The sequence below is a fragment of the Gigantopelta aegis genome, chromosome 2, assembly GCF_016097555.1.
Source record: "Gigantopelta aegis isolate Gae_Host chromosome 2, Gae_host_genome, whole genome shotgun sequence".
NCBI classification, from domain to species: Eukaryota; Metazoa; Mollusca; class Gastropoda; order Neomphalida; family Peltospiridae; genus Gigantopelta; species Gigantopelta aegis.
In genome coordinates, this window is record NC_054700.1 from 38,352,529 (window position 1) to 38,364,907 (window position 12,379).

General features: G+C 43.3%; 1 protein-coding gene across 1 annotated transcript; it reads left to right on the forward strand.

The window, feature by feature from the left end:
* LOC121388440 (hillarin-like) lies at nucleotides 1-10,526 on the forward strand. The gene is made up of 9 exons (XM_041519761.1): nucleotides 1-114; nucleotides 1,634-1,747; nucleotides 2,635-2,867; nucleotides 3,041-3,072; nucleotides 3,533-4,749; nucleotides 5,240-5,411; nucleotides 6,491-6,771; nucleotides 7,838-8,023; nucleotides 10,076-10,526. Exons 1-9 carry the CDS (start codon nucleotides 52-54, stop codon nucleotides 10,193-10,195), a joined length of 2,418 nt encoding a protein of 805 aa, XP_041375695.1. The 5' UTR covers nucleotides 1-51; the 3' UTR covers nucleotides 10,196-10,526.
* Nucleotides 10,527-12,379: the final 1,853 nt, after the last annotated feature.

A 12,379-nucleotide genomic window follows, 5' to 3' on the forward strand; every position in this document is an offset into this window, starting at 1 on the left:
TTACACCAGTCTTCATATGTTGAATTTTAGAGTGCTGTACACAGTTAGAACATGGGGTGTATGAATTCCCGGATGGAGCCTTCGTTGGCCGACCTTGAAGCGGAAATCGATGCGGTAAGATATTGTGTATGACAAGCGGTATCTCAGAGATTGGATGTAAACATCTACTTGTACAAAAATATAATTAGTAGTACAGTGAAACCTCTCAAGACCGGACCCTCTGTAAACCGGAATTCCCTCAAAACCGAATGTTTTACAGAGTTCCTTTATAAAAAACCAGTACAGAACTGTACCTCTCTAAACCGGATCCCTCTTAATACAGGGCATTTTTATTGGTTCCAAGAGTGTCCGGTTTAGAGGTGTTTCACTGTAGTACCTATATTGAAAGTAACATTATTTTAGGACAAGGGACTACTTTTTTCTTATTTTTTCTTTTGAATTAAATTTTCCAACACATTATATAATTTTTTTTTTTTTTTTTTTTTTTTTTTTTTTAAAGTTTGTTTTGTTTAACGGCACCACTAAAGCAAGGGATCTTATATACACCATTCCACAGAAAGGATAGCACATACCACAGCCTTTGATATACCAGTCGTGGTACTACAATAAATATCTTCTATCCGTCTCTGGAGGCGGGATTTAGCTCAGTCGGCTGAGCGCTCTCCTGGTGTGCTTGCGCCGCAGGATCGAACCACCTCAATGGATCTATTCAGTTGATTGAATGTTTTTTCGTTCCAACTAGTGCACCACAACTGGTCAAAAACCGTGGCATGTGCTTTCCTGTCTGTGGGAAAGTGCATATAAAAGATCTCTTGTTGCTAATTGAAAAATGAAGCTAATTTTCTCTGATGACTACATGTCAGAATTACCAACTGTTTGACATCCAGTTGCTGATGATTAATTAATCAATGTGCTCTAGTGGTGTCTGAGTGTCCCAGTTACTATACGTTGGACACCTACTAGCCATAATTGTAGTGTTGGGTTGTAGTAAAACAAACATTTTAATTTCGTTCATCCCTCGAATCTAGCTTGGTGGGTAGAGCGCATGCCCGTCGGTGGATCCAGTGGATTGTTTCTCGTTCCAGCCAGTGCACCACGACTGGTATATCAAAGGCCGTGGTATGTGCTGTCTTGTCTCTGGGGTGATGCATATAAAAGATCCTTTGCTACAAATGGAAAAAAAATGTAGTGGTTTTCCTCTCTGAGACTATATGTCAAAATTACCAAATGTTTGACATCCAATAGCCGATGATTAATAAATCAATGTGCTTTAGTGGTGTCGTTAAACAAAAGCAACTTTAACTTTCTTACGCATGGAGCGAGATCTAGATCAGTGTAGATCCGTTGCCTGGTGATGATTTGGTTGTAGGATCGAATCCCCTTGGTTGACGAGGTCCATGATTGGGTTCTTCACCTTCCCAACCAGTGCCACAAGACTGGTACATCAAAGGTCGTGGTATGTGTTGTCCTGTCTATTGGAAAGTGCATACAGAAGACTCCTTGTAGTGTTTCTCTGCAGGTCAGGATTATCAAATGTTTGACATTCAGTAGCCCATGTTCTAGGTTTGTTTTAAACAAGACACACTTTCATTCTGTACATATGCCTCAAATAAGGTTTTGTATATTATTTTAGCTACAAATACCATGGACAGAAGACCACTATCCACGACCCAAACCACCACAAACCAAATCCAAAGAGGTTTTCAAGGTTGAAGATTACGCCGAGATAGACCGGCGAGCCAAACAAGTGAGTAAATATAGGCTTGTGTTCAAAGAGGTGGGAAGATGTTTACAGGTGAGTAAAACAGGTGAGTAGATTGAGGCAGGTGAGCCAAATAGCACAGTACATATAGGCAGGTGAGTCAAAAACGTGAGTAGATACAGACAGGTGTGTCAAACAGGTGAGTAGATATAGACAGGTGTGTCAAACAGGTGAGTAGATATAGACATGTGAGTCAAACAGGTTAATAGATATAGGCATGTGAATCAAACATGTGAGTAGATATAGACATGTGAATCAAACAGGTGAGTAGATATAGACAGGTGTGTCAAACAGGTGAATAGATATAGACAGGTGTGTCAAACAGGTGAGTAGATATAGACATGTGAGTAAAACAGGTGAGTAGATACAGCCATGTGAATCAAACAGGTGAGTAGATATAGACAGGTGAATCAAACAGCAGAGTACATGTAGGTAGGTGAGAAAAAATGTGAGTAGATATAGACAGGTGAGCACAGGTACACAATTAAACCACAGGGAGATAAAATAAGACGATGACCAGGTCGGAAAGTAGATATAGACAGGTGAGCTGATGACATTATCCTTATCGGTGCTTCCCCATTGGGTTATTTCTCGTTCCAGCCACTGCTTCACAATTGGTGTAACAAAGGTCGTGGTATGTACTATCCTGTCTGTGGGATGGTGCATATAAAAGATCCCTTGCTGCTAATCGAAAAGAGTAGCCCATGAAGTGGCGACAGCGGGTTTCCTCTCTCAATACCTGTGTAGTTCTTAACCATATGTCTGACGCCATATAATCGTAAATAAAATGTGTTGAGTGCGTCGTAAAATAAAACATTTCCTTTATCGGTGCTTCTGTTGTTGTTGACGTCGTTTTGTTGTTCTTGTTGTAGACACCAGAAATAAAAGCCACGACCTACCCCAAGCTGATGAACTACCTCATTAAAGGGTGTACCACCGAGATGGAGAAACTGCGTTCCATCTTCTCTTGGATGGCGTCACAGCAGGAGAGGATTCAGCACGGCAACTTCGACAACGTCACCGACTACCACACGCCCGTGGGCTACATGAAACTCATGCACGAACGGAAGGGAAATTACTCCGCGTTTTTCGCCATACTCTGCAGGTATGTGAACCAGTCTGTGTCTTACTGAGTAGGGCCCATTCCACGAAGCGAGTTTAGCGATAAGATCACCGTGAGTGCATACGGTAGATATGTACTTAAGGTGATCATAGCGCTAAGTTTGCTTCCTGGAAAGGAGTCCAGGTACGTGAACCAGTTTATGTCTTACTGTGCAGGTATGTGAACCAGTTTATGCCTTATTATGCGGGTACGTGAACCAGTTTATGCCTTAATGTGCGGGTACGTGAACCAGTTTATGCCTCACTATGCGGGTACGTGAACCAGTTTATGCCTTACTATGCGGGTACGTGAACCAGTTTATGCCTTGATGTGCAGGTGCGTGAACCAGTTTATGCCTTAATGTGCAAGTACGTGAACCAGTTTATGCCTCACTATGCGAGTACATGAACCAGTTTATGCCTCACTATGCTGATACGAGAACCAGTTTATGTCTTGCTATGTGGATACGTGGACTAGTTTTTGCCTTACCCTGAAGGTACGTGCATCATTTTATGCCTTACCATGCAGGTACGTGAACCAGCTAACTTGGTCTAAAAGAAAGAACAAATATTTTATGTTAACCTACACTTAACTGTAATTACAAAATATACTGAAGAATCATTAAAATAATATTCATTTCCTTTTCCAATTAACATTTTATAATCGAGTTATAATATTTTTGCTGCTCCTTGATATTAATGTATTTCGTTTCTCCTTCCACAGAGAAGCCGAGCTGGCGTGTGTGATCGTCTATGGCATCTCAAAGAGCTACGACTACGAAGTGGGCGACAGGGACATCTACCACCTGCGGAACTGCTGGAACGCCGTGCACGTGGACGAGGAGTGGCGACTCATCCACCCCCTGTGGGCCTTCCGTAAGGTGAAGGGCTTTAATCCGGGGCGGTGGCAGTTCGTGCAGGACCCGGACGTCAAGTACCAGGGAAGAGCGAAGGAGGAGAAGGGAGAGGTCGTGGACGCCATCGACGAATTCTACTTCCTGGTGGAACCGGAAGTGTTTCTGCACATGTGCAGACCTGCGGCGGACATGGTAAAATGGCAGCTGGTTCCCAACCCGTGGTCGTTTGAGAAGTTCGTGCACGCGCCGGTGCTGAGGCAGAAGTACTTCAGCTACAAACTGAAATTGATGAACCAGAACAGCTGCATCATCAGTACCTCTGATTACGGGACGGCAGAGATCCAGTTCGAGGACAATGACCTTCCGGAACTGACCTTCACGCACGAGCTATTCTTTGACAATCACGCCTCCTTTAACGACCTCCCCACGGGGATAGTGCTCGACAAATACTGCCTCATCAGCCGAAAGCAAAACAAGGTCTCCTTTCACATCAGATGTCCCGTCCCGGGGATCTACAAACTGCGAATATACAGCGGGTTCACGGTTCTGTACAACGTCTGTGACTTTCGCATTGAGTGCGACAAAGCTGCCCCCGACGTAAAACCGTACCCGTTAATCCGGGCGGTTTCGTTTGGATTTACCCAGAATGCCATAGCGAAGGGACTCGATTACCCGTCAGAGTACGGCGGCATCATTAAGCTGCAGTCTGGACAGGGGAAGATCTTCACGTTTGGTATGACGTCAGATGTTGACGTCAGATCCGTTCTGCTGCACCACTACAAGAAGCTGGAGGAGACGAAGCGATACGTGGTCACAAAGAAACGTCAGGAAAACTTCCATTCCGTGGAGAGGGCGTACGTGAACGTGTACGTCAACTTACCGCTGTCGGAAAAAGAGGACGAATACGCTCTGCATATTTACACGCGGCAAAAGGGGTCAAAGGAAAACTTCATAAACGCACTTAATTATTTAATCATTATGGACAAAATGCCAGCAGAAGTGACAAATGGTATAATGAAGAAAAAAGAGGTATATAGAATGTTGAAACTGTAGTCGTTTGATTTGGTGACTTGCATATGGACTCGTATTTCTCTAAACTCACATTAATGGACGTTGATATTATTGCAGTTTTAAAATATGCTATCGTGCCTTTTGTTGGTCTGCACAATGCTGGGGGAAAAAAACCCCGCCTAATTATGATTGTTGCTGATTAAAGATTATAACATTGTGTAGCAAATTTTGTAGTCTGCACATTTTGCTCTCTCTCTCTCTCTCTCTCTCTCTCTCTCTCTCTCTCTCTCTCTCTCTCTCTCTCTCTCTCTCTCTCTCTCTCTCTCTCTCTCTCTCTCTCTCTCTCTCTCTCTCTCTCTCTCTCTCTCTCTCTCTCTCTCTCTCACACACACACCACGCACATGCACATACGCTACATGACGTGTTCAGTTAGTGTTGAAATAGCCGTAGTTTAAAATATGCTGAGTTGTCGTTGAACGAATATTTCCTTTCTTTCTACCTTGTTCAGAAGCCGTATATCCGCGAGGTGCGCGAGAACCTGCGCACGGCGGCCCGCCGGTCTCGGCCGAACATCGAGGAGCTGTACGTGGCCATCCAGCGGGCGGAACACATCCAACTGGACGACAAAGAGATCCTGGAGGAGGCCAGGATCAAGAGGGAGAAACTCGTACTGGAGAGAGGTGATCAACGATAGGCTTGTCGTTAAACTAGAGATATTCGTATGAGGTCAGGTCAGGTCAGGCCAGAGAGTTTAACGTGCACGTTCAGAACAAGCTGCTGTACCGCACGCCTGTCCTGGGCACAGGTGTCGGCCTCAGCCGGCTCTCCCATCCAGGACAGGAAAGGGGTGGGGTGGGGTGGGATGAAGGGGGGGGGGGGGGACCGCCTGCACTGGCAGGTGCAAGGGAGTCGGTAATAGACGGAGGGTGGTTTTGGTGCTATGGAATTTTGAGTCCCGAAGGATGAAGCCAAAAAGAAATGGTGCGCATTTTGAGAAGGAAATTAGGCGCAATTTAGGCTAACAGTTTTGTCCTTTAGGTGGCTAATGCACTAAACCCTCTGCAATGTAACAAGCTTGCAGAGACAATGTGATGTAGCTTAACAGGGGCGGGACGTAGCCCAGTGGTGTTTAAAGCGCTCCCTTGATGCGCGGTTAGTATGGGATCGATCCTTGTCTGTGGGCCCATTCGGCTATTAATCGTTCCAGCCAGTGTACCTCGATTGGTATATCAAAGGCCGTGGTATGTGTTATTCTATCTGTGGGGTGGTGCATATAAAAGATCCCATGCTGCTAGTGGAAAAATGTAGCGGGTTTCCTCTCTGAGACTATATGTCAAATTACCAAATGTTTGACATCCAATAGCCGATGATTAATAAATCAATGTGCTCTAGTGGTGTCGTTAAACGAAAAACACTTTTGAACTTTGACTGTTTTGTGCAGACACGATTTTTGATTTCGGTAACAGTTTTGTCCTTCCAGGACCTAATGCACTAAACTCGCGATATCACAATGCAATGAAAAACGTCTTACGAGAGCTTTGTGCATCAGGGCCCCGTTCCACGACGTGATCTTAGCCCTAAGATTACCTTAAGCGCATAGCTACCCTATGCACTTAAGTTGATCTTAGGGCTAAGATCGCTACGTGGAACGGGGCCCAGGCCTCAGGATATGCTGGTTTTCATATCTAAAGTAATTCTGGTTCATTGTTAGTTCATTCAGGAAGTTTTAGTCAAGTAATACTGATTTTCCTTTTGACAGATTTACGTCTGGCAATACTACGCAGGAAGGAGGAGTTTCTCGACGACGTCCTGGCGCGAGTCCAAGACGCCCGGTTCGAGCATCACCTCGACTACTTGCTGATGGACGCCATTGACGTCAGAGATCAACTACGTCGTCTGAAGATGTTCCTGCACGACGTCCTCCAACTGACGCAGCCTACCATCTCCGAGATCCACAACTACATGCGGCCCAGGGACACCATCCACGACGTCATGACCGCCGTCTTTCTCATCCTCGGAGAGGAGCCAGTCAAACTGAAGGTAAATCAAAGAATATTCCTCAGAGAAGAGGTGGCAGATTAAAGCTCTGTAGGTCGATTCTTGTCAGTGGACATAATGGGTTATTGCCTGTACATCGAGTGTCCCTTGACCATAGGCATACGGGATACCATTTTTTGTAGATGGACAGGTTGATTTTTGCCCGAATTAAACAAAAATGCCCGAATCTGGATAACAATATTTATTCATATTAGCGTTACTGCCAAACAGTTATATCTAGGTTTGTAAACGAATCATTACGCATTTTAAAAGGATTACAACTGTTGTGTGACTAGAATGATGGAAATACATGGTAAAAGGGAGTTTTAGACCATCTCATTTTGTTCGAATATCTATATCATTGTTGCCCGAATTTGAGGATCTGCCACCCTGTCTCGTACTTATGCCCACAACTATTATGAAGTAAATGCTGTCTGGGATGAACATATATACATAAAGTACTCTTATAACGAACCGCAAATGACCATGCTAGTTAGTTCGTTATAGCCGTAGTTCGTTGTACACATTTGCGTACGTTGGTCATTAATGTATAGGGAGATACAATGGGACATTATGACCAGTTCGTTCTATGCAGCAGTTCGTTCTAAGCATATTCGTTATAAGTGTACTTAAATTTAAGTGTACATATAGATGATTCCTTAATTGCTTCTAGGTCCAATAGGGAGTTTCTTCGCTAACATTCCAGGACAAGTGCCACAGTGACCTCATCATAACTTTTTGTGTGGGTTTTCTTTCTTTTTTGGGGGGTGGGGGATGGGGTGGGGGAGGTTGGGTTTTTTTTCTTCTTTTTTTCTTCTTTTTTATACAAATATTATGTAAGTTGATTGGACAGCCAGAGTAGGCCTATAAAATTGTCTCTTTTGTGGCAGGGGATGCAGGGGTGTGGAGGGTTTCATCCACTATCAACAAAGAACAAAACACGATGTCATACATATAATAAATATTTGTGTATGGTATTAAACCAAATAAAAGGTACGCCTTATGGTTAATTCTGCCTTTTTTAAAATTCCGTGTGTACGTGTTACAACCATACGTGTTTGTTCCACAGAAATGGGAGTATATCCAGCACCAGATGAGACAGGTGGGACGGACCAGTCTTATTGCGCGTATCAAGCGCTTTGATGTCACCAACGTAGACATGACCAATATTGAAAAGGCTCACCGACTGATCGAAACGTACACCGAGGAAGCCGTAAATGACGTCAGCGTCGGTGTAGCGATCTTCTACAAATGGGTGAGTTGAGACATTGAAACTTTATACCGGCCTCGGTGGCGTCGTGGTTAGACCATCGGTCTACAGGCTGGTAGGTACTGGGTTCGGATCCCAGCCGAGGCATGGGATTTTTAATCCAGATACCGACTCCAAACCCTGAGTGAGTGCTCCGCAAGGCTCAATGGGTAGGTGTAAACCACTTGCACCGACCAGTGATCCATAACTGGTTCAACAAAGGCCATGGTTGGTGCTATCCTGCCTGTGGGAAGCGCAAATAAAAGATCCCTTGTTGCCTGTCGTAAAAAAGTAGCCTATGTGGCGATAGCGGGTTTTTTCTTTCTTTCTTTGAAACTTTACATCATCATTATCTGTATTATGTCAACAGCATCAACAGTTTCATCATTAATATTAACAACATTATAGTTTCTTCATTAGTTTGAACAGAATGGTGATAATATTAATTCCATACACACTAATTCAATCTTATAATCACACGATGTTATCCAACATGTTGGTGATCAAAAAGAAATGTTTTATTTAACGACGCACTCAACACATTTTATTTACGGTTATATGGCGTCAGACATATGGTTAAGGACCATACAGATTTTGAGAGGAAACCCACTGTCGCCGCTACATAGGCTACTCTTTCCGATTAGCAGCAAGGGATCTTTTATTTGCGCTTCCCACAGGCAGGATAGCAGAAACCATGGCCTTTGTTGAACCAGTTATGGATCACTGGTCGGTGCAAGTGGTTTACACCTACCCATTGAGCCTTGCGGAGCACTCACTCAGGGTTTGGAGTCGGTATCTGGATTAAAAATTCCATGCCTCGACTGGGATCCGAACCCAGTACCTACCAGCCTGTAGACCGATGGCCTAACCACGAAGCCACCGAGGCCGGTCTGTTGGTGATCAATTCAAGGACATATAATTGGCTGATCCGAGGTGATGACCTATGTCGTTAAAGCCAAACCGTTTACACAAATCTACACTACCAAACGTATGCTCTATGCCTTACACCATGGTCATTATTGATACTGTATTTAAATGCCTATGCTGAACTAAAATGTTGCTCTAATAAGGAACCGGACAAAAGAATACCGGTTCCGAGTACACAATTGCAATGCACCCGGGGGAAGCTGAACAAAAGAATATCGGCCTCCCCCACCCAAACTCCCAATACTTGCTGCTGGTGATAACTTGTACTTGATGACACTGGGTTGTCATGCCACGACCAGAAGCGGTCAGGCCCTTTATAAGGGCCCAATAGGCAACTTATGGAGACACCACAGCATCGTAGAGGTCTATAATTAACGAGCTACTCTCGATTCACTAATACCAAAACCTATATTAGCTCAGCCATTTACCTTTCGACCGACCGTTCAAAATTGTGCCAAATTTCCTCAATCAAAATTGCGCACCCTTTTCTCTTTGGCATTAACTGCTCCATTTAAAATTCCATAGCACAACCACCATCCCCACCCGCCTGCTACCGATTTGATCGGGCTGCTGGTGCTCCCTTGCACCTGCCAGTGCAGGCGGTCCCTCCTCTCCCCTCTCCCCACCTTTCCTGTCATGGACGGAGGAGCCGGCTCTTGTGCCCACGACAGGCGTGCGCTACAGCAGCTTGTTCTGAATGTGCACGTAAAACCCTATGACATGACATGACTAAAATGCGTTAGCGGTCATGGGCTCTCAAATTAACGACAGAATGTAATGTGCTAGTTTGTGTTAGGAATACCGTTTAATTTACTCAAACTGTTTAATAGGATGGTGCATACCACGTCTTTTGATTTAACAATCGCTAGACTGGTTTTGGCGCTTAGCGTCAAACCAAATGACCGCATCCTTCCTTCGTTCATCGACAACGACCGACGCTAACGTTCGCGAACTGTTTGATTAGTACCTGATGTGGCCATTCGGTTTATCGTGAAGCGTCTGAACTAGTATAGCGGGCGTTTTACTACTGTGTCTGACTGAACGCAACACGCATCTAATCAAATCGTTCGCGAACGCTAGCGTTTCTCGCAAAACAAAAAATAAACAAGTGGATTTATTTTTGTATTTCAGGCTCAGAACATCATCGTAGAGTTGACGGTTACTGCGAACAACGAAATCCAAAAGTACAGAGGACGGCGGGAAAAAATAGAAGAAGACGCTCAGTTGAATCACTTGCTCAGAAACACGTAAATAAACCCGATTCATCATGGCTGACTGACAGACGATACAGCTTTCAATTTATGTTAACCAAAATTACAAAAAAACAATAGAAAGTTTATATAAATAAGATGTAAAATCCGTTAATATGCTTTGCAGGCGCGTATCCATGATGTATTTTGCAGGATGTCTACACCCAACTACCGTGAATACATCCTTGTTTACAGAGACGAATCACGGGATGGGAATTATATTGCGTCTTTTACAATTTTTCCATCAAACATAGTAATTTCTATGAGATTGCCCGATTCAGCATCAATGTTTACTGCTGAAATTTGATCAATCATTAAAGCTTTGGAACAGATTAAGGATTCATGTGCATCCAAATACATTATTTTTATAAACTAATTTTCGTGTCTCCATGCAAAACATTTTAAGCATCACTTAGTTGGGATGGTGATACGAAAGTGTGTCAATAAAGATGTTATATTGTTTTGGGTACCCAGCCATGATAATATTAAGGGCAATGAAAAGGCAGATTTTGCTGCCAAGTCAGCTTTCAGTTTGCCCCTATGTCGGTGTTGGTGTTGGTGTCCCCTACAGTGATTTTAAACATTAACCAATATATCGTTTCGACTTGGCAAGATGATTGGGACGGTGCGGTCGCGAGCAAGCTTCATTCTGCCAAGCCAGTCCTGGGAGAGTGGCAGTCTTCCTACAGGCGGTGAAGGAAGGATGAAGTAGTCTTGTGCCGTGCCGTACCAGCCATACATATTTGACGCATTCATTTAAGGGCCACATTTTGGTGGAGTAATCATCTGAAGCCAACTAGAAATGATATATTTAGCAACAGAAATGTTTTGGAATCATTTAAATTCCATTCAGAATTAATTTTAAAGTTTTAAAAAACATTTTGATGTCTCTTCAAAGTTTTAAAATATACTTACCTTGATATTTGTATTATATTGTATTTTCCCCCATAGCTCTTTACACTGGTTTTACACAATTGTATAAAAAAAAATAGTTTCATATTCTTACTTTTTGTGACACCCAATAAGCGATGTGTATTTTGTGCTGTGTGTCAAACATTAATTCATTTACATGCAACCCACTTATGAGGAAGTTTTAGATCGGCTGTAAAACCACTTTAGAATAAGTGGGAAACAATTTGTTTTCGTCGTGAGCTCGAGAGTCAAGACCCGCTGGATTCACCCACCTTATCTCGTCCCCGCGCAATCATCGCATTTATAGATCATTGAAAAAGATGATTTTGAAATACAACGTGAATGTCCATGTGAACATTCTCGGATGCTGAGATACACTTGGGGTACTTTCAGCCAGCGGTTTGTTGCGAACGCTTGGCAGATTAAACCGAATGAACGAACTTTAGGAACCAAAGGCAGAATTACCCATGTTTGACATCCATTTTCTGATGTGCGCTCTAGCGGCGTTGTTAAACAAAACAAACTTAACATACGTATAACTGGATATATACGGATATTCCTCTGTATACAATTTGACGACGGACAATCAAATCTGATTATATCATACGAATCATTAATAAAACACCGACAAATCCCTTGCATTGTTTTGCGTTTGTTTAGGTTTGTTGTACGTTTGGGTTTTTTGTCGGGGGAGGGGGCGTTTGTTCTTTTTCTCGGGTTGGGGGTGGGGGGGGGGGGGTGGGCGGAGGTTTACACGTTTCCCTATTGGGACTACCAACACAAATTAGAATGGTATATTGTTGGAAAAAAGTTTATTCTATTTTTTTTAGCATAGTCTGTAGAACGCTCGCCTGAGGGCTTTGCGTCGTAGGACCTCTCCATCTCATTTTACAGTTAAGTGTCCCAAGACGGGTACATCAAAGGCCGCGAGGTACGCTATCTCGTCTGTGGGATGGTGTGCATAAAAGATCTTTGCCGCCATGGGGAAAATGTAGCTGGTTTTCTCTTCAAGATTATGTCGGAATAACGGAATGTTTGACATTCAGTGGCCTACGATTTGTAAACCAATTTGCTCTAGCGGTGTCGTTACAATAAAAATTTGCCAGTTCAATGATACACAAATTAGGTGCAAAATTGTGTAGGCAAATATTGGGACGACAAAATGCATCCAATATAAAATGCATCCAATATAAATAAACAAATGTTTTATTTATCGACAAACCCCCAATTTTATTTACGGTTATATGGCGTCAGACAAATGGTTAAGGATCAC